The sequence below is a fragment of the Canis aureus genome, chromosome 16 (assembly GCF_053574225.1).
Source record: "Canis aureus isolate CA01 chromosome 16, VMU_Caureus_v.1.0, whole genome shotgun sequence".
Lineage (NCBI taxonomy): Eukaryota > Metazoa > Chordata > Mammalia > Carnivora > Canidae > Canis > Canis aureus.
Window position 1 is genome coordinate 16398844 of NC_135626.1, and position 20834 is coordinate 16419677.

The 20834-nt window shown below is 50.7% G+C and overlaps 1 protein-coding gene and 1 long non-coding RNA gene across 9 annotated transcripts in view; one reads left to right on the forward strand and one right to left on the reverse strand.

Moving 5' to 3' along the window:
- ABR (ABR activator of RhoGEF and GTPase) overlaps positions 1–20834 on the reverse strand; it is a 185987-nt gene that overhangs the window by 52640 nt on the left and 112513 nt on the right. For 5 of the 6 annotated variants that reach the window (XM_077851838.1, XM_077851837.1, XM_077851842.1 and 2 more), the window contains 3 exons: positions 13485–13670; positions 6663–6770; positions 4022–4082 (listed from right to left, as the gene is read on the reverse strand). In XM_077851838.1, the coding sequence (XP_077707964.1) occupies positions 4022–4082; positions 6663–6770; positions 13485–13670 (355 nt within the window). Of the gene's footprint in view, positions 1–4021; positions 4083–6662; positions 6771–7864; positions 7932–13484; positions 13671–20834 lie in introns of those variants that run through there. The other variant, XM_077851843.1, reaches the window with a different exon arrangement.
- LOC144285975 (uncharacterized) lies at positions 7053–20724 on the forward strand. Of its 3 annotated transcripts, XR_013354102.1 has the most exons (4): positions 7085–7171; positions 7870–7953; positions 11335–11436; positions 17022–20724. It is a non-coding gene; the product is annotated as an uncharacterized LOC144285975 (long non-coding RNA). The 3 variants fall into 3 exon arrangements; XR_013354100.1 differs by lacking the exon at positions 7870–7953 and having other exon boundaries at positions 7053–7171; positions 17022–20723; XR_013354101.1 differs by lacking the exon at positions 7085–7171 and having other exon boundaries at positions 7805–7953; positions 17022–20723.

The following is a 20834-nucleotide window of genomic DNA, read 5'->3' on the forward strand; positions in this document are numbered from 1 at the left end:
AAAGAGTTCAGACTCAGCGTGGGGCATTCCCCACAGCCCTTGGCCAACCAGGACACCAAATGAGGATTGCTGGGATTCAGTAGGGACAGGTGGAGGCAGCAGCTGGCTGACCACACTTCCCAGCAGAGCTTCCTGCAAGCAGCTGTGGCTTGCCCCTCCCCACATAGGTAGGTGGTTCAGCCTGAGTCCTAAACCTGGATGTCACTGTCCATGGGGTCATGACCTCTGCTCTCCTGCCACAAGGGCAGGAAGGGGTGGGATGCTGGTTATGACAGTGCCAGAGCCACCATTCATGCCCTAGCCAGTCTCCAAACCAAAGGGCTCCCTGGAACCCTGGACAGAAATACCCCACGCATCACTGGGCAGACGCTATGGGGAGCTATCTGCTGGCTGTGGAGAAGATACAGTCTCAGTGGTATGCCATGAGCCTTATCTGCAGTTTTGGCTTGGCTGCCCCTGAAAGAAACAGCTGCCTGTCCCCCTCTCCCCACCTCATCAACTAAATCCCAGGCTCTGCTAGTTGGAACCTGGGTATCAGCATTTTTTAAAAAGCTCCTTTGCAGATTTTAGTATGTAGCTATGGTTGAAAACCACTCTTTATGCAAACACACTTCCCGTGACTTATCTGTAGCCCCCTCTTAACTTAGCAGTTGCTAGAGACCCTCCTCATGGTCTATGGGAGCTAAGACCAGCAGGACCAGCCTTAGGGTATCCTGGGTTGGTGGAGCCCAGTTCCCAGCCCAGGTGGGGGGACTCGGTACTGACACTAGAGTACCTACCTGTGGCTCAGATCATCTTCAGGGTGAAATAACACCCGAGAACCCCAAAGGCCCAAGAGAAAGTGCAAGTTCAGCAGATAGCTGCCAGGGTGGGCCCTGGAGTTCCAGCCCGGGGATAGCTGATACTGCCATGTCAGCTCTGTCCCTCTCTCAGGTCCCAGGAGAAAGAGGTTTCTGACTAAGCTCAGAGATCTAAACAAATGGTGGCTTGGGTTTCAGAGGGGTTATTAATATGCCTGCGGTTGCCTTGAATCTACCTGATTGGGGATATGCAATGACTGCCCAGGTTGGGGGAGAAGATCTAGGAGGAAAGGTAGGAGGAGCACCCTGGGGCCACAGTCAGATATGGAGGGAAGAAGGGGAGGAAGAACAACCCCAATGTTCTGTTTGCGCTCCCCAGGGCCCCTGTGCACTGGCTTCCCCTGGCAATGCAGGGGACCCCACCCTTCTCCCCCTCATCTGTTCCATGGCTCTCCCAGGCCCAGCTGCTTCCCCTACCCTCCCTTCTCCTCACCATGCCATTCCTGTTCTTGAGATAGACACCACTTACCAAGTTACAATGCCTGTCTCCCCACCTCCTCCAGGGAGCCTTCCCTGACTCAAAAGTGAGCACTTTTGCAGACCACACCCACAGTGCCTAAAAGACTGCTGATGTGAGCAAACTGGCCTCTCTGTAGTTTGCTGGGTACTTACTGTGTCTAGTGGCACTATCTTATATGCACTATTTCCTTTGATTAAAAAGAGAAGCCATTATCACTAGCCCCATTTACAGGTGAGGAAACCTCTCTAAGGCACAGAGAAGTTATGTGACTTGCTCACAATGACAAGGTGCCAATGGTAGCTGGGTTTTGAACGCAGGTCTACCCATGCTCCTAACTTTGAGTTCTTTGGTACAGGAGGGTAGCATCTGTAAAAGCTCAGTGACCCTTGGGAGGATCCTTGGAAAGATTCACCAGGAAGGAGTGGGTAAGCTTGTCTCTTTTGTTACCAAAGTGAGTCCCCTCTTGGGGGGTGGGGGCTGGATCACACATGACTTCCTTTTGAATCTACCCCCCTCCCCAGCATCTGGCACAGAGATCTGCAGGGTGGATGCTCAGCAAATAACCATTAAGCCAGAGTGAGCCCCAAGTGTAGAATCTCCCCCGGGGCACCCCAGAAGCAGCCTCCCTTGGAGGGGCTGAGAAGATCCTAAATAGTGTGGTTGGGAAGGGCTCGTTCTCTCCTCCCTCCCCACTTTGAAGCTGACTTCAAAGACAGCATCTCAGGAACCAAAGAAACACTGAACTCCAGGTCCAGGTCTGTATCACTAAGACCAAACTCCCTTTTGGGGAGGGAAGAGGAAGCCAAGGACCAATCCCTTTTCTTTTTTAAGGTGGCAGAGTTGAGACCTGACCTACTCCTAGGCCAGCATTTCTCTTCTGATCTTCAAACAGGCCAATTTCAAGTCCATCTCTCCTCCTGACCCCAGCCTGTCAGAATCTGAGCCAGCAGGTGGGGCACAGGGCTGCTTCTGGCCAGTGACTAGAGATCCCATAGCTGTCCTGCTGCGGCAGCTGGAGAGGGGCGGCCCAGGGGTTCCTCCAACCACAGCGATCCTCGGCCCAGGACAGCCTGAGAAGGTGAGTGGACAATAGCCCCCCTGAGCACAGTGGCCTCTGAGAAAGAGCCTAAGAAACCTCATCATTTCTCCTCCAACAAACTGCCACCCCCCTCTGTTCAGCCTTCGCCAAGGAGCTCCAGGTTACCACGGAGATGTGAAGGCAAAGTGACTGAGAGGGTGCAGACAAAACGCCTGGTAAGAGGGAAGAAGATCCTAAAACCAGCCACCTGCCACTCCAACACACTGTGGGGCCCAGGACAGCTGGCCTAGAGGCAACACTTGACCCCCACCCCTGCCAAAGGCAGCCTGGATCATCCCTGAAGCACTTCTTGCCTCAGCAGGTAGGGTCCACTTCTAGACACCTCCTTGCCTAGGCCTGCTTCGGCCGGGGCTGAGCAAGCGCCGGCTGACGGCACATGCCTGTCCCAGGACCCCCTTGCTGAAGAAGCTGCCCAGAGACTGCTCTGGGTCCCTTCCACTGACCGGTGAGTACATGACCTTCACAGAGCAGCAGCCTGCCACGCCCCCCTCTCCCACCAGCATGCACCAAGCACCAGAACCTCAGCTTGAGGGTCTCCATTAGCTAGAAACACCCTCTGGGAACAACCCAGTTCTCTCCTGCTCTCCCAACCGTGGCCCTGTTCTCCCATCACCACAGTTCTGAGGAGAGAATGTTGTGAAGGCAGCATGTGCACTCGGAGCACACAATACCCTAGCGGCTCAACCTCTTCTTTTCTCTCCCCGAAACAAAGAAACTCCCAACTTGTCCCTGTAGCAGGAGCTGGAGCCCCCCTGGGCAGAGGCACTGCTGCCCAGACCAGATGCCACTGTTTGGCGGCCCCTGCTGACCCCCCCTCCAGCCCCAGGGCTGCCACACCTGCAGGCACAGCCCTGTCACTTTCTCTCCTTAACAGCATCTCCAGGAAGTTGCCTACTCCCTCCTAAGCCACGCCACAATTCCCCCATTCCCCAATTCCCCCCCACCCCCCATTTCCAAGCCACCCTGCCCAGGGATGGCTCCAGACTTCAACTCCAGGCTGGATGCTGGCCAGAACAGGGGTAAACACAGATCCAGCCGCTTGCACCCCCCTTCCCTGCTGCCCCCCCAACCTCCCCAGCCACAAATAAGCCCACTCCAGCCAGCCCCAGAGGTGGGAAGCTACACCACCTTCCGTGAGAGGGGGGCCTGGGTTACCATAGGTGCAGTTACAGCAGAAGCGAATGATGAGAAGAATTTCCATGGCAGCCTCCGTCCCAGCGGCAGGAGCTTGCGGCCATCGCTCGGAGGCTCCCATCAGCAGCCTGGCCACTCAGCCACCTTGTCGGCTGCTGCTGCACAGCCTGAATCAAGCAGCCGCTTCAGAGTGCTCCTCTCGCAAGGGGGAGGGGCGCAGAGGGGAGGTGCGTGGAGAGACGGGAGGGGGGAGGAGGAGGGGAGGAGGGGAGAGAGCTGCCTGCTGGCATCCTAAGGAGGAGCACGTTTGTAGCTGGCTGGCTGCCGAGGGACAGAGGCTGGATTCCTCGCGTCTGTGCACCACACACACACACACTCACGTGCACATGCTCACACAAGCAGGGCACTATAGTCCACAGAAACCAGACAAAGGAAGGTGACTGTTACCCAACCCGGTCCCCAGAGTACCTTCCATAGTGACTGATGTGTGGCTGTCCTTGGAGTCCTTGGGACCTTTCACTTTGAGTTCCTGCCAAACAGAGGGGAGGAATCACTACATGGCCTGCCTTCTGAGCCTCCCCATCCCCCTGATGTGGACAGAGCAGCAAGAAGTGCTCTGAAACCCAGAGTGCAGATAGGAGGACAAATTCCAAAGCACAGGTCTCTCCCTGACTTATGAGCTCGACTTCCTCTGCCACACTCATGATCCTGTGGAGTACTGAAGCTGGGTGCAGGCAAGAAAGAGGGGTTCTGGGTGCCAGAGAGGTCTTTAACATTGGTGGTCTTCAGACATACCCCCTAAAGCCCCTCCCTGGTGACTCTGAGGGCCTTCCAGAGAGGGGCCAAGAGCTGGATCCCCCAGCAGCAGCCACTATTTACGGGTCTGTCCACATCAGCCTGGGGTACCTGGGATTTGAGAGGACAAACAGCAGATGTACCTGCACCTTAGGGCATGAGCAGCCCTGGGGATAAGGGGCAAGGGGTTGTGCCCATCTGCACAGGGGCAAGCTGGGAGGCAGTGCACCCAGGGCAGACTGAGCTCCACAGGGCAGTCTCACCTATATCTTACCACACCGAGAGGGTTTCACTCAGCCCCCAACCCTACCTGCCACTCCCCACACCATGGGTGCTAGCATCAGGGAGGAAATTGCAAGCAATGAAGAGGCAATACCCCTCCTTGAACCCTAAGCAAAGTGACCTGGTATGAGTGCTAGAAAGAAACTAGGGATGGCTGATCTGATCCTCTTCTCTCTGCCTTTAGAGAGAGGTTCCAGCTCTAGCCCTTGGCCACAGACCACGATGGCCTGCAACTGGAGCTGTCATGCAATCCTCACTTGCAGGCACCTCCAAGTGGAATGTCAGCAGGGAGGCCAGGGTGAGGTGAGGCCAAGGTCAGGAACCCAGGTGATGTTGCCTGCTCTGCCTGGAAGGGAGGTGAGGAAGGCCCAGGCAGTGGGAGCTCCACATTTCCTACTCCTGCCTCAAGCTGTTTCTCAACAGAAAAAACCCGTAGGGATGGAACATGGGTGTGGGGTGGGAAGAAGGGGGTTACTCAGCTCCTCAGGTCTGTGTCTCTGGCTGGTGACTGGATTCCCTGCTTCAGGAAATTTGTCTCCATGCCCATCACCCACCTCAGTGTAGCCTAGAGGTAGGAAATTGCTCCACTGCAGAGAAGGGCCCTAATTGCAGTAATTAAGTGGAAGTGCCAGTAGGAAGCGCCAGCATGAGCACATGAGTCAGGGTGAGAAGCCACCTGGCAGCAGGCCAAGGGGATGGCAGGCTTCCAGAAGGACTTGGGGAGGAGTGCAGGGGTTCCTGCTGACCCAAGAAGGGGCAGTGGGCCTAGGCTAAGAGGAGGCTCACCACTCTCTGCTCCCCTGAGCAGCTAATCAGGCATATCCAGTTTGTTCCCAGGAAGGGCTGGGAGCAAGGAAGGGAAGCACCATTTCTCTAACCTTGTGACTCCACAGACAGGGACTTCCCTACCCAACTCTGTCCTCCTAGGCAGAGGGTGACTCACTTGCTGGCTGGGTCCGGGAGAAGAAACTAAGCTTAGCTCCCCGTTTCCATCTCTGATAGATGTGTTTAACTGTGGAAAGGAAGCATCAGCAAGCCCAATGTGGCTACAGATCCAAGTCCAGATTTTTCCAATCTGCCTTTTACTTATAATCAGGCTGGTATTTTCATCTCCATCTGTCCAACTCTTATGCTGCCTTTCAGCTGATTCCAAGCTGGAGTATAACCCATAACCCCAGGAGTCTCACAAACACAATCCCGTATCTCACCAACTTTTCTAGCATCAGAGCGGATATGGGAATGCAAAAGGTCCAAGGAGGCCTGTAAGGCAGAATTTCCAAAACTGCAGAAGGAGCTCCCCCTCCCTAGAACCAGAGGTTCTCTTGACCCAAGCTTGGAGCTGGAGCTGTGAGGCCAACAGCTTCGGGGGTGGGATGCTTACAGAGATTCTTTTGACCAAAGAGGTAGGCTGGGCTGTGCTCCTGAAGGATATTAGAGCTCCTCCCTGCCATTAGCATCTTTGCCCTGCTTCCTTCCAGAGTGTGGAAGGAAGGCTTGGCTGCAGCGGCAGGGGCTAGTGCTGCTTCTCCACACAAAGGGCCCCAGTCCTCTCTCTGTCGGGGGGACTGCAAAGCTCTTAAGAGACCACCATCGCCTAAGAAGTTTGTTAAAAATATAGACTCCTGGGTCCCACCCCAAACTCTCCAAATTAAATTTTGAGGGAAGGTATCTGAAGATCTGCATTTTAAACAGTGCCCCTGGTGGTTCTTATCAAGCAAGTTTGGGATGAGCTGAAGAATCCAGATACCTCATTTGATGGGAAAGGAAATAAGGCCAAGAGAAGGGAAGTGACTTGCCCAAGGTCACCACAGTGCATGAGAATACTGCTTTTTTTCCCCTTTTTTGTCTCCTGTTTTTTTTTTTTTTTTTTTGTCTCCTCTGTTTTAATAAGAGTAACCTAAATAGAATAACAAAATCAAACAAATCATTACTCTCTAAGTGTTACCCTCAGGGGAACTGTTTCCCTAACTGGCAACAGGCCAGAAGACTGGAAGGCTCCAAGTTGTCAGGGGCTGTGCAGGGAGCTGCCCACCTCAGAGATCTTCTGGAATTGGTTGTTGGACTGGCTGCACTTCTCAGCTGTTTCCAGAGCGACTTTATAGTTATCCACAAATGCTTTGTACACGCCAAGCTGGCTGGCCTGCAGGGAGAAGAGGAGAGAGGGAGGAGGGCAGTGGGATGGGAGACAGGATTAATGAATGGATGAAAGCGTAAACAGGGCTCCTGGAGCTCCCTTGCACTCAGAACCTCTAACTTTGCTCCAAAGGGCTATGTGCGAACAGAGGGGAAAGGCTGGATACACATACTACAGTATCCCTTTGAACTTGACAGTTTCCATGGAAACCAGCTCAGCCAATAAGGTTAAGGAGAGGGCACTGGGGGGTTGGGGGAGGGCAGGGCCTTTGTTGGCACGTGAGAAATTCTACAGCATTTGGCTTTATTTAGCATCATAAAGGTCTCTCAGGGTTTGAAGCCCCTTAATGCCTCACGTGTCTTTCATATTCTGGAATTAGCTGGAGCTGGGAGGGCAAGCATGGCCAGGTCTGTACCCCATTCCCCATGCTGAATGTAAGGCACAGCATTTAAAGGTGCAGTTCCAGGGTGCCTGGCCAGCTCAGTCAGTGGAGCATGCAACTCTTGATCTTGGAGTTGTGGGTTTGAGCCCCATGTTGGGTGTAGATTACTTTTTAAAAAATGGTGTGGTCCCCACTTTCCTTGGGCTCTCTTGGTCCCTGTCCTCATATCCTCTGCCTCTTAGGGAACCAGAGACTTGACCTGCCTCAGTATACATTTGCCTGTCCTTCTGGACCTAACACAAAAGCTCTCCACTACTTAACAACCACACAAAACCTCATCTCTGGGAGGCAGAACAGACACCATCACCCCTTTCTGCAAATGGGGAAACCAAGGCTCATGAATTCAGTTCCTCAAATATTTATGGAAAGTCTTCTCTGTGCTTTGCATATATATTTCCTCTTGGGAGAGTAAAGGGTGGAAAAATGTGAATTAAGACCACGAGATACTATTTCATCCCCATCAATCTGGCCAAGATTTAAAAGTCTAATGATATCAAGGGTTGGCAAGAATGAGGGAGGAAGGGGGATTAGAGCTTTTATAGACTGCTCATGGGGGTGTTAGTACTGTTATTTGGACAGTAATTTGTCAATAACTGATAAAGCTGAAAATATGCACAGCTCGGCCTACTACTTAGCAAATCCACTTCTACATACAAACCTCAGAGCTCTGCTGTCCAGTACAGGAGTCAATCACTACTTGCGTCCAGTGAGCACCTGAAATGTGGCTAGTCCAAATTGAGATTTGGTGTAAGTGTCTGCGTGGACATAATATATAAATATATTATATGTATTCTATATTATATATATTATAAATATATTATATATATATTTTAAGAAGGGGTAGAGGGGCAGAGGGAGAGAGAGAATCTTAAGCAGGCTCCACACCCAGAGCAGAGCCTGATAAGGGGGCTCAATCTCACAACACTGAGATCATGACCTGAGCCAAAATCAAAAATCAGACGCTTAACCGACAGAGCCACCTAGGCTCCCCAAGATGTGCTCTAAGTATAAAATACACACTGGATTTCAAAGGCTTAGATACAGTATAAAAGAGAATGTAAATTATCTTATTAATTTTAAAATATTGATTACATGTTGAAATGAAAATATTCTAGATCTACTGGGCTTAATACATTTTCTTTTATAAAAATAAAATATATTTTTTCTTTTTTAAAAAAGATTTTATTGGGATCCCTGGGTGGCGCAGCAGTTTGGCGCCTGCCTTTGGCCCAGGGCACGATCCTGGAGACCCGGGATCGAATCCCACGTCAGGCTCCCGGTGCATGGGGCCTGCTTCTCCCTCTGCCTGTGTCTCTGCCTCTCTCTCTCTCTCTCTCTCTCTGTGACTACCATAAAAAAAAAAAAATTAAAAAAAAAAAGATTTTATTTATTTATTCATGAGAGACATACAGTGGGGCAGAGACATAGGCAGAGGGAGAAGAGGGCTCCATGCAGGAAGCCCGAAGTGGGACTAGATCCTGGGACTCGGGGGTCATGCCCTGACCCAAAGACAGATGCTCAACCACTGAGCCACCAAGGCGTTCCATAAAATATATTCTTAAAACTAATTTCATGTGTTTATTTTTACTTTTAAGTATAGGGCTATTAGAAAATTTAGAATTATATATGTGGCTTACACTATATTTCTACTGGAAGCACCATTTTAGAGAAACTTGCACTTGTATACCCAAGGAAATGTGAGCAAGGGTAATCACTGCTTCATCCTTCCTCCTGTGGAAAGGCTGGTAACAAATGCTCACAAACAGGAGAATCCATACACACACTACAGTTAAAATGAATGAACTAGATCTGTGTGTAGTAACACTGACAACCTCCCAAAGGTAGATGGAATTGCAAAATATATAAAACATATACATTTTAAAAGTACATGTAATACAGTAAGAAGATACAGATATATAATAAAAATACAAACCACAGCCCAGAAGGCAACACACCAAATTCATTCCTGTAGCTGCTTCCAGGCTGAGCAGAAGGGCAAGGGGAAGGGAAAGAGGGACTTCACCTATAATGCTTTGTTTTCTTTCTTTCTTTTTTTTTTTAAATTTTATTTATTTATGATAGTCATCACAGAGAGAGAGAGAGAGAGAGAGAGAGAGAGGCAGAGACACAGGCAGAGGGAGAAGCAGGCTCCATGCAGGGAGCCCGACGTGGGATTCGATCCCGGGTCTCCAGGATCACGCCCTGGGCCAAAGGCAGGTGCTACACTGCTGCGCCACCCAGGGATCCCAATGCTTTGTTTTCTTGATTAAAAAGTCTTTCTGCCCATAACACCTGGGTGGCTCAGAGGTTGAGTGCCTGCTTTAGGCCCAGGGCATGTTCCCGGAGTCCCTGGATTGAGTCCCACATCAGGCTCCCTGTGGGGAGCCTGCTTCTCCCGCTGCCTGTGTCTCTGCCTTCTCTCTCTGTCTCTCATGAATAAATAAATAAAAATCTTAAAAAAAGATATTAAAAAAAAAGTCTTTCTGCCTATCTTCAGAGTTAACATCTGTTAATTCTGAGAGATGAATGCACAGTTGTTGGCTACATTTATTCTCTAGAATTTCTTTTTTTTTTTTTAATTTTTATTTATTTATGATAGTCACAGAGAGAGAGAGAGAGGCAGAGACACAGGCAGAGGGAGAAGCAGGCTCCATGCACCGGGAGCCCGACGTGGGATTCGATCCCCGGTCTCCAGGATCCTGCCCTGGGCCAAAGGCAGGCGCCAAACCGCTGTGCCACCCAGGGATCCCTATTCTCTAGAATTTCTGATTTAAATATTTTGCAGTGAAGTAGCAAGGAGGTTCAGCTGCTATGGGACTTCCTCCTGGGATCCCACCAAGGTGCTGGGGAAAGTGTGCTGCCCCTGAGACCCACCCTGTACCACTCTGCTTTCTGCAGAATCTTTGTGCTTCTCCAGATCCCAAAGAGGTGGGGCAGGTGGAAGGTGGCAGGAAGGTGGCAGGAAGCTGGCAGGTGGGGGGGCAGGAGAGCCAGAGGGAAAAATGAGAACTGGAAGCCAAGGCCAGAGTCCTGTGCATCTCAACCCCAGACAGGCCAAACTTTGCAAAAAATAAAAATCTTGGGGGAAGTGCAGGAAGGGATGAATTCAATTCCTTTTCCAGGGGGAGTACTGGCCCATCAGTGTCCCAAACTACAGGGAAGGTGCTAGACAGCTGCTTCCTAAACCAAAGTAAAAATCATTGCTTTCCTTCTCTCAGGTATGTGCTCTCTCCTCATCCCCCTGGCTGCCCAGGTTGGAACACTATCCTCCCATCCCATGGCCTAAAGGAGTAGCAGGGGCTGAGTCAGAGCAAAGCCACCTGGGCAGAAGGGCTGCATAAAGGGGTCACTGACTATCCCTGGCACTGCCATCTCCACCATGTACCCCCATCTGTAGAACCTAAAAAGCCTGGCCTGCAGGGCCATTAACTGGGAAGTAGAGGTTGCTTAGAAACAGCAGCTTAGCACTGGGGTGATCTCATAAAACAAATAGCAGAGATGCTAATTCCCTTCTCAGTAATGGAGACCAGCTGAAAATAAACTACCTCCAGATGCCTGGACTGCCCGGCTCTACCCCAGCTCTCCCAAGCCTGCAGCTCCAGGGGCCGCAGATAGCAGTTCATAATGCTGGGGGAGGGAAGGAGGGTAGCAAATTCATGACCCAGGCCTGTGGAGCTGAGACCAGAATGGGGAACCCTGGTGACAGCAGCTTCCGAGTATCAAAGAGAAGCTGGGACAGCCCCCAAAACCCCCCTGGTTTGCTCGCTTTGTCCTCCTGAGGGCCAAGGACAGGCTGTCCCCCAAGCCAATCAGCTCAGGCTCCTGGGACCAGGCCCGGAGTAATGACTGGGTACTCACTGTCCCTGAATGGGGGCAAGCACTCTGGGGTGCTGGAACCAAGAGCGTGGGGTCCCCTGCAATACTTCTGGGGTACCTCTTGCTAAGAATAACAAAGACGATGGTGGTGACAGTAGTGATAGTAAAAACAATAATGCTAATGGCCGACTATTGAGTATTTACTAATTTCCTTTTTCGGGGCCCTGTTCCAAGTACTTTTAAGGTAGTAACTGACTTAGTCCTCACAACAATTCAATGAGGTAAATACTATTATTACCCTCTCTTTTACAGATGAGGAAGCTGAGTCACAGAGATTGCACCCACAGGTTTCATCTGTGGCAGAGCCAGGATTCAATGTGAGCTGTGGATGGGATGCCTGGATGGTGTAGTCAGGTAAGCATTTGACTCTTGCTTTTAGCTCAGGTCATGATCTCAGGGTTTTGGGATCAAACCCTGCTTTAAGTTCAAACGGGCTCCACGCTCAGCACTTCAAGCCCCACACTGGGCTCCCCATTCAGCGCAGTCTGCTTGGGAGTCTCTCTCCCTCTGCCCAACTCCTCCCCCCGCCCACTGTATGTGTGCATGCGTGCTCTCTGACTCTCAAATAAATAAGTAAATCTTAAAACAAAAACAAAAACAAAAAACAAAGTCGGCTGTGGCTCTAGAAGCTATGTCTGTTCCTATAACACTGCTGGCCTCTCAGGACACAGACCTCAGACCCTGTGATGTCCCCATCAACGCTCTTCCAAGTTCTCCCTTGTGACAGAGGTCAAGGTCATGGTGCACTCACTCAATCATGTATTGAATACTGGGCTGGTTCTGGGGTCTACTGATGAAGAAAATATAGTCTGTTCTCCCAGAGCTTATGGTTTTAGGGAGACAGGTAGTTACTATGTTCACTGAGGGGATAAGCATGGGGCTGCATTCAAAGGTTGTTGGGGGAAGGCTTCTCCAAAGAGGTCACTTCTAAGCTGGGAGCAGTTAGGGAAGGACATTTCAGGCAGCTAGAGCTGCAAGAAAAGAGAGGTCAAGAGTGTCTGCTGCAGGAACTGAAAATAGAAAGTTCAGTGTCAGGCAGCATAAGGATAGGGGAGGCAATAGCCAGAGGCCAGGGTGGACAGAGGCCAGCATGCAAAGGGTCTCATAAGCCATTTCTCTGAGCCTGGAATTTATCCAACAGGCAAGGGGAAGCCACTGAAGGGATCTAAGTAGGGGAGAATAGAGGTGTGGTCAGTTGTTCAGATAACTCTCTGCTGCTGCTAGGTAGAGGTGGGAGGCTCACAGGGAGGCAGGCTTGAAGGCAGGAGCAGCTCCTGAGGTGAGGGCCCTGGACAGTCGGGGAGAGGTAGGTGGCAGTGAGCATCCTCTGGAAGTAGGGATGGGGGAAAGGGATGGGACAAGGGAGGTGCCAAGGACTAGTCCAAGGGAGTTGTGGATGGATGAGGAATGGGATGATGGCAGCACCCACCGAGAAAGAGGCAGGAAGAGCAAAGAACTTCTGAGACAGTGAGTTCCATTCTGAACATGCTATGAGCTTGAAGCCCTAGGAGTATCCAAGCAAGAGTCTTCTCTAGTATAAGGAAAGTATAGGCCTGCCCATTCAATCAGTCGCACCACTGCAGAGGAGGTAAGGGAGAGGCACTGCTCCCTGCCCACCACCCTTCACACCCAGAGAACAAACACCATGGACTGGCAGTCTCCTTGCTGTCCCCTGGGCAGGCCAAAGTTATGGGCAGGGAAAGATCAGGGAAGAGTGGGGTTGGGGCCATTGTGGGTCTGCCTAGGGGTCTTCAAGGGGATACACCCAGAGACAGTCTCAGAAAGGGTGTCACAGAAGCCTTAGGAACTGGAAGACCTCCGAAAGCCTTTCCCAACACTATGTTTGCACATTCATTCTACCTCCTTGTACCTTTTCCCTCCCCTGTAATGGTGGGTGGACTGAGCTCTTCGTGATTTCTGCTCCAGGGTCCTCAGGAGAGGATCGTTTACTGACCTGTCTCCAGCCTGACTGCTTCATTTCAGGGGCAGCACTGCAGTATGGCAAATGCCCACAGTGTTCCAAGAGAACAATCCCTGCCTGCCCATCTGGCACATGCCCCTCTGTCAGCTGAGGGACAGGCGACCTGAAATCCAGCAGCTGAGCCTTCATTCCAGCCCTGGAGCCCCCCTTTGAGAGATAATCAGTGTCCTCCCAGGAGCACCTCTGCATGTGGCCTCTCACATCCGTAGAAGTACTTTAGGGCTTCACTTTAGTGGGAAGCCAGGAGTTGAGACACTAGGCCCTGGTACCAACAGAGCAGAAGCCCAGGTTTTCCTCTAGGACTCAGAAATAACCCAGACCTTCAAGGAGGCCAAGAGGACTGGGGAAGACTAGATGTCCCCCAACACCAGCAGCTCCACTGAGGTACCAGATAAGGACCCTCCCTCAGTGGAAGACTCACCAGCTTCTGGAAGAGGTGGCCCATGGTGACCTGGCTGTCCCACTGCTGCACCTTAGGGCAGAGGTTGTCATAGAACTCCTTGTGGATCTCATAGATGTCCTGGATCTTGTAGAAGATGGTCTCGATCTGTTGGATGGTGAGCACAGGCTGGGAGGTGGTGGCTGTGGCCTTCAGGGGTTTCATGGGCTGGGAATGAGGAGGAAGAGAGAGAGAGAAGGTTAGAGGCAATAAACCAAATGGTCAGAAGGCCCAGGGCATGGAGTAGCCCTTCCTGCAGCTGGAGTTGTGCCTAGTCAAGGCCATGGAGGGTAGGGCACTTGAAGTGTGGGTTGTAGCAAGTAGCTGGTGTCACAGGCCCCAACAAGCCATGACCCACTGCAAGGGGTGGGGGGGTGGGGACCCTGACAGCCAGGGCCTGGTCTAGCAGCCCTCCCAGGCCCAAGGGTCAATGCCAGGACACATTTCCCCCATGCCCTTGGCTCCCGAGGGAGTCCCTGGCTCCTAGCTTATACTGGATTCGCTTATTGGTGTAACAGGGTCCATGCCTTTCTTCCACAATGGCCTCAGACTCTGAGTTATAAGCTCTATTGTCCCACATCAGTGGAAGGGAGAACTCAAACCCTTAGCTATTTCCTTCCAAGAAACAAAATATGGCTCTAGAATTTGAGGGTAGAGTCTCAAAGAGACCCAAAACCAATCTCAGCTGCACTGACATTTCAAGTTCCCTTCATTTAGTATATAGAGAGCAAGCAGATGGCACACATACCACCATCCTACCTCCTACACCCATGGCAGACATTTCTTTTTTTTTTTTTTTAATGGCAGACATTTCTAAGTCAATCATAATGCTCTTTCTCACAGAGCCTGGTCATTGTCTCAGACTCTTTCTCAATGCTGACATTCACATGTAAGATGAAACTTATCTGTCGACTCTGCTTATCTACACCAAGGTGCACCAGGGCCTGCAGGTGGAGTGCATGATGTGGCAAAAAAGTAACTCAGGACCACTACCTAACACTGGCAGGGAGCTGAAGCTATCACCTTCATGCCCAATAGTAGGACTGTTAGGAGAATGGTACCTGGGTGCATTTTCTTTAGTGTGATTTTCTGTATTTTCTAAATCACCTACAACAAGTAAATATTAATTTTATAATCAGGGGGAAAAAGGCTATTAAAATTCATAGTTGAAGCAAAAACAAACAAACAAACAAACAAACAAACCTGATATCAAAAGATAAGGATCTCCTCCTTGATTAGCCTTCCCCAGGCCCAAAGCCCCCAGAGATGCCTAGACTACACTCCAGAGGCCCTCCAGGACACCTGCCATTTAGAGAAAGTATAGGAGGGGCAGGCATGTTTCCCCAGAAGAAAGAAGCCTAAGTCAGACATGGTTGATGTTCTTCATCTAGCTGAAGGGCTGTGTGGAAAGAGGCCTTTGACTTAGTGAGTCAGTATGGAGACCCAGGAACAGCACGGAGAAGTTATGGGGGCAGGTGTGGACTCACTAGGGCTGTACCCCATTACCTCACAGGACTGGGTAGTGAGTTTTCCAACCAGAGGAGCATTCTAGCAGATAACGGGCAACTCGGTACTGGACTGGATGGAACACTGACAATAGAGACCAAAGTTGTCACTGGCTCACTCTGAGAGATGACCACCAGCTCAAGCCACCACAGCTGCCAAACTCCAGCCAAGCTTCCAGGTCTCGTCCCTTCTGCCTCTCTGGTGGTGGCAGGGCCATGTCTGTCTGTAAGAGGAAGGCCCATCTACTCAAATACCCAGATGGTGTTCTGACTTTCAGCTCCCTCGTCTTCCCACATCTAAAAAGTCCAGAAACAATGATAAATGCAAGGAAAAGCAGAGCCCTCCTTCCGACCCTCTTAGCGCTGGAACCAACCAACCCTAACATCCAGGCTTTGCTTGAAAAGTAGGCTGGGGCTTTACTTGGTGCAGGCCAGGAGGTGTGGGGTTGAGTCTCTGCCATTTAATAGCTGTGGGCACGTCTCTTAGCATCTGGGCCTCAGCAGCCTTGTCTGTAAAACTGGTATAATATTACCTTCTCAAGAACACTGATGGGAAGATCAAAAGCTATAATTTATATAAAATATCAAGTTTGTGCCTGGCACACAGAAGGCAGTCAATAATGTTAGCTGCTACTATTATAATTATTCACCCCACAAATAGTGCACCAGGTGCCTAATGTGAAGCCAGACCAGGTACTTAGGGATTCACAACACATATCCAATCCCTGCCCCGAGGAGCCTCCCATCCATTAGGAGAGACAGACAAAATACAAGGAAATGGTCAAATACATTAATTACACCTAACTGCAATATACTTGCAATATAAGAAATAAGAAGGGAACCTCCTAAGACAGGGTGGTGAAGGAACATTTACCCTGAAATGGAAGCATGGGGGCGCAGAAGACAGTATTCCAGGCAGACTTCCTCAACACCAGTCCCAAGGTAGGCATAGGCATAGGCTTGCTGAGAGAGAGGAGCTAGAAAAAGCCAGGGAGCCTGTGTGTGGTGGGCAAGGGCAAGGGGGAAGTGTGGGGCCAGGCAGGGCTGCAGGACTGGGTAGGGGCCAGACCAGGCAGGGGAAAGGAATGCAGCCTTTTTTTTTTTTTAAGATTTTATTTATTTATTTATTCATGAAGGACAGAGAGAGAGAGAGAGAGAGGCAGAGACACAGGCAGAGGGAGAAGTGGGCTCCATGCAGGGAGCCCAACACGGGACTCAATCCCAGGACTCCAGGATCAAGCCCTGGGCTGAAGGCGGCTGAAGGCAGCGTTAAACCGCTAAGCCACCGGGCTGCCCCAGGAATGCAGCTTTTAAGCCCCTGCAATGACATGGTTTTTCCTGGCGGGATTTAGGCAGGGGAGTGATGGGGGGGACAATTCTCTTTTTAGATTGTTTTTCTGACTCATGATTCTTGCTCTGGAGAACATTATCACCCATTTCAGTAAACTGAACCAACACAAATGAAACAATTTAGTGGACAAAGCCAGAAAGGTATTACCCATTTTGGACTATAAATACCAACCAAGTGGTCCCGCTGGCACAGCCCAGCGGGCTTCACAGAGGAGGTGACAGGAACAGGGCCTCGAAGGTTGGGAGATCTGAGCAGGCAGAGGGCATGGCTAAGCACACCAGGCAGGGAAACAGAAGGAACCAGGAGCCAGAGAAAGGGAACACTGTTCTCCCAACCCCAGGTGTGCAGCCCCACTCAGCTTCAGGGCTCCCAACACTCTGTGAGGGATATAGAGCTGTTCCTCAGGATCACTGTCCTGGGGGCACCTGGGTGACTCAGTCAGCCAAGTGTCTGCCTTCGGATCAGGTCATGATCTAAGGGTCCTGGGATGGAGCCCCATGTCAGGCTCTCTGGTCAGTGAGGAGTCTGCTTCTCCCTCTGCCCCATTCCCTGCTTGTGCTTGTGCTCGCTCGCTCGCTCTCTCTCTCTCAAATAAATAAAATGTTAAAAAAAAAAAAAAAAAAAAAGATCACTGTCCTAGTCTTCCTTTTTCCTTCTACCCAGGATCCAGTGGAGGGACAAGTTACCACAGAGTCCCAGAACCACTACTCCTTGCTCCTGCCTGGGTGCAATCCCCACAGACAGGGGAATAAAGGACCTAGGAAGGGAATGGTCCTGGGAAGCCAAAGGGTCAGGACTTCTCAGAAGCTGCTGGGGAAGCACTCATCAGCCGCCTATGCAAAGATAAGACCCAACTGCTCTGCTTCCTCCTCAACTTCCCACTCTGTCAACAAAAAGGAAGAAATGGGTGCTCACCAGCAGCAGGTCACATGACAGGGCCTGTACTCAGCCCATCAGAGTGTTCCCAGGACAGGGTTGGGGACCTTTGCTCTCAGCCCTGATTTCACCTGTGGGGGGAAGGGCAAGTGCTGGATGTGTGTGAGCCCTGGCTAGCCAGAGACCCCCGAAGACAGTTACTTTTATCTGGTGAAGCCCTGAATCCAGGCCTCAGGTCCAGACGGCTAAAAGGCCAAGGCAACCCAACACTGAGCTTTGATCCAACACTATTCTTGTGCCCAAATCTAGCATATTGTTACCTCCTCCCAAAATCTTGCTGTAGAAAGCAGAGTGAGCCCCTGGCTCTCTGTTTTATTGGAAGGTAAATGGATTCTTTTTTTTAAGATTTTATTTATTTATTCATGAGAGACACACAGAGAGAGAAAGGCAGAGAGACATAGGCAGAGGGAGAAGCAGGCTCCATGCAGGGAGCACGATGCAGGACTCAGATCTCAGGACTGGATCCTGGGACTCCAGGATCATGCCCTGGGCTGAAGGCAGATGCTTAACCTCTGAGCCACCCAGGGATCCCAGGGATTCTTAAAATTCTTAAATTCTTAAAAGAGAGGATCACTGAGTGGCTTGGGAGCTAAGCCTGGCTCTCGGTCTCCCATGAAATACCTCTCAGGAAGATGGGCCAGGTGGGTTCTGACTCATAGTGGGGCTCCACACCACCATCTCTCAACTCTGTCCCCCAGCAACCTGCCCTTCAAAACAGGAGAAAGAAATCAGCTGACTTCCTCCACCTCCTATCCCAGAAGGCCTGGAGGCTGCTATCACCTCAGTTGCTCCTCCTCCCAGAACTCAGGGAGGGAAGCGTCATTAACCTATTTTAGAGACAAGGGCCCTGAGAACCCCAGAGCAAACTGTCAGAATAAGAAGCTGAGAGAGGAGAACCAGAGGGGCCCAGAAGTGGGAGGTGCTGTAGGCAATGGCCAGAGGCAGCACCTGAGCTCACTTCCCACAGTCCCCACAGTTGGCGCGATAAAGAATGACAGGCACTTGGTTTGTCTCCCTTCCTCCACCGTCCATTTCAGCCCAGGCTCCCAGACCCACTTGGCTTGTAACCTGAGCCAACCAGGAACCTGGAGGTTTCCAGATTACCAAACCTGGCCCCAGCCAACAGTTCAGGGGACAGGAACAGAGGCTCTTGCGTGGGTTCCAGCTGCGTCTGTGTATGCACAGTCTTGGGTACACACACCACACACACCCAGCCATCTGCATATCAGGAAGTGTTAGGCTGAGAATAGTCTCACACAAACACGGTAGGAGCAGAGCCAGGGGGCTGGGTAATGAGTAGGAGATCTGGGAGTGGGCCACGGAGAGGAGCGATTTTTTTCCCTGCGCCCCTTGGTCAGGTCACCCCCAAAGAGCAAAGGGCTTTAGCAACTAAAGGGCTGTGAGGGGAGGGCTCCCAGGTCAAGTAGAGGGCGGGGAGGCTTGATGCTTTATCTCTGAGGCTCATTATCTGAGGTTGAGGCCGTAGAGGGTCCTGCCCCCTCTTCCAGGGGCCCTTCAGCGCAGACTAGGTCAGACCAGGTTCCGGCCTGGGCCTGGCCTCTCCCCTCCCTCCTGGGGACAGGCAGGATGTGCCCTGGGTCACCTCAGGATGCCTCAGGACTCACAGGGTTTGTCTTCGAGGCATGAGCTGTTAGAAAGGTGAGGCAGGGAGGGAGTGTCTTGGCCTTCACATCTGATGTTATCTTTGCCTGGACACAAGGAAACTCACATGAGGCCCAATGACTGATGGGAGCACAAGTTGGAATCTGCGAGTGGCTGGCCTCTGCTGAGGACGCGCCTCCCCTCCCTTCAGGGAAAGGGTGTGTTGACAGAAACAGGTCCCGACATGTGTCTCTCCCAGCGCTGGACACAATAACACCAGCTAAGGCTTCGTCTCCGTTCTAAGAGCTTCATGTACAAACTCATTTTGTCCCTACAACAACCCCACGCACACAGTGCTAATCTCAGGGTGGGCGGCTTGCACAGGGTTCATTAACCTGCTGAAGGGCAAGAGCTGTCAAAGGGGGACACTGGCACGCAGTCTGGGTCTTTTGTCTGAACTCCTTTCAAACACACATCCTTTTAGTGAGGACTACTTTGCCGCACCCCCCCCCCCCCATTCTGCACTGGCAATTCTCCGTCTGTGAGGTGCCCTTCACATGTGTCTGGTCCTCTACCTGTCCTCCTTCCTTCAGCTAATCTGAGTGCCTATGTACCAGGCTTTTACTAGGTCCCCCAAAGGATCATCTGATCTTCTCAGCCCCATGACAAAGAGAGAGAGGAGGTAAGAGGATTATTCTCATCTCCAGATGAGGAAAATGAGGCCCAAGGAGGTTACTCATGGCTTGCCCAAAGCCAGTGGTTTTCAAAAAGGACAAAAAGAATGTGGCCCAGTACATACATATACATACACGTATACAAACAACCCAAAGTTAAGTGAAACAGTACTTTTACTATGTGTGATGCACACTAATATTTTCTCAGTTAAAAAAAAATACTGGTTCAACTTATGTTGATTTCATAACACACTAATGGGTTCAGATGCAGAGTATGAACAACAGTGCACTGAGTCTATGATTAATGGCAGAGTCAAGTCTTGCCCTAGTTCTGGCCCCAGACCGCAGTCCTTGTCTATCTGCTATACTGTCCATAACTTGAAAAACATTGCTGTGCCTACCAATAAATTCCCAGGGAGAGCTACCACAAACTGAACCCAGGCAGTCACAGAATATCTGCTTTTTTAAATAAAGATTTTATTTATTTATTTGAAAGAGAGAGAGTGTGAGTGGGGGATAGGAGGAGAGGGAGAGGGACAAGCAAACATGGGGCTCGATCCCACGACTCTGAGATCATGACCTGAGTTGAAATCAAGAGATGGATGCTTAACCAACTGAGCCACCCAGGTGCCCCAAAGTACCTGCACATTTCGATAGCTATTCCTTGGGTGATAAATGCCAAGTCAGGCATTGGGTGACAACATCTCACATCCCACAGCAAGTATATAAAGGTCTATCTTACAGGGACTCCTGGGTGGCTCAGCGGTTGGGCATCTGCCTTTGACTCAGGGCATGATCCTGGGGCCCAGGATACAGTCCCACATCGGGCTTCTACAGAGAGCCTGCTTCTCCCTCTGCCTGTGTCTCTGCCTCTCTCTCTCTCTGTCTCTCATGAATAAATAAATAAAATCTTAAAAAGAAAAAAGGTCTTACAATTCTTGTAAGAATGAGTTTCTACTCATCTACATCCTCATTTCTTATTCTCCCTTTTACTGATATCATCCTATGTTTCAGACTGCAAAACACCCAAGGGAAAGAACTTTACATGCCACAGTTACTCTATTATATCTAGCTGCATCTAAGGAGCACTTTCCTCAAAGGCAAAAACTTCTTACACCTGTGTAATACCTTTATCTAATATAAATAATATTTCCCTCCCAGTCTGAGTCTCACAATGCCTCCATCGTGGGAGGAAACTGAGGCACCTTCACAGAGGTGAAGCTATGGTGTTTCTCAAATGACACAGATACCCTTCCACTTCCCA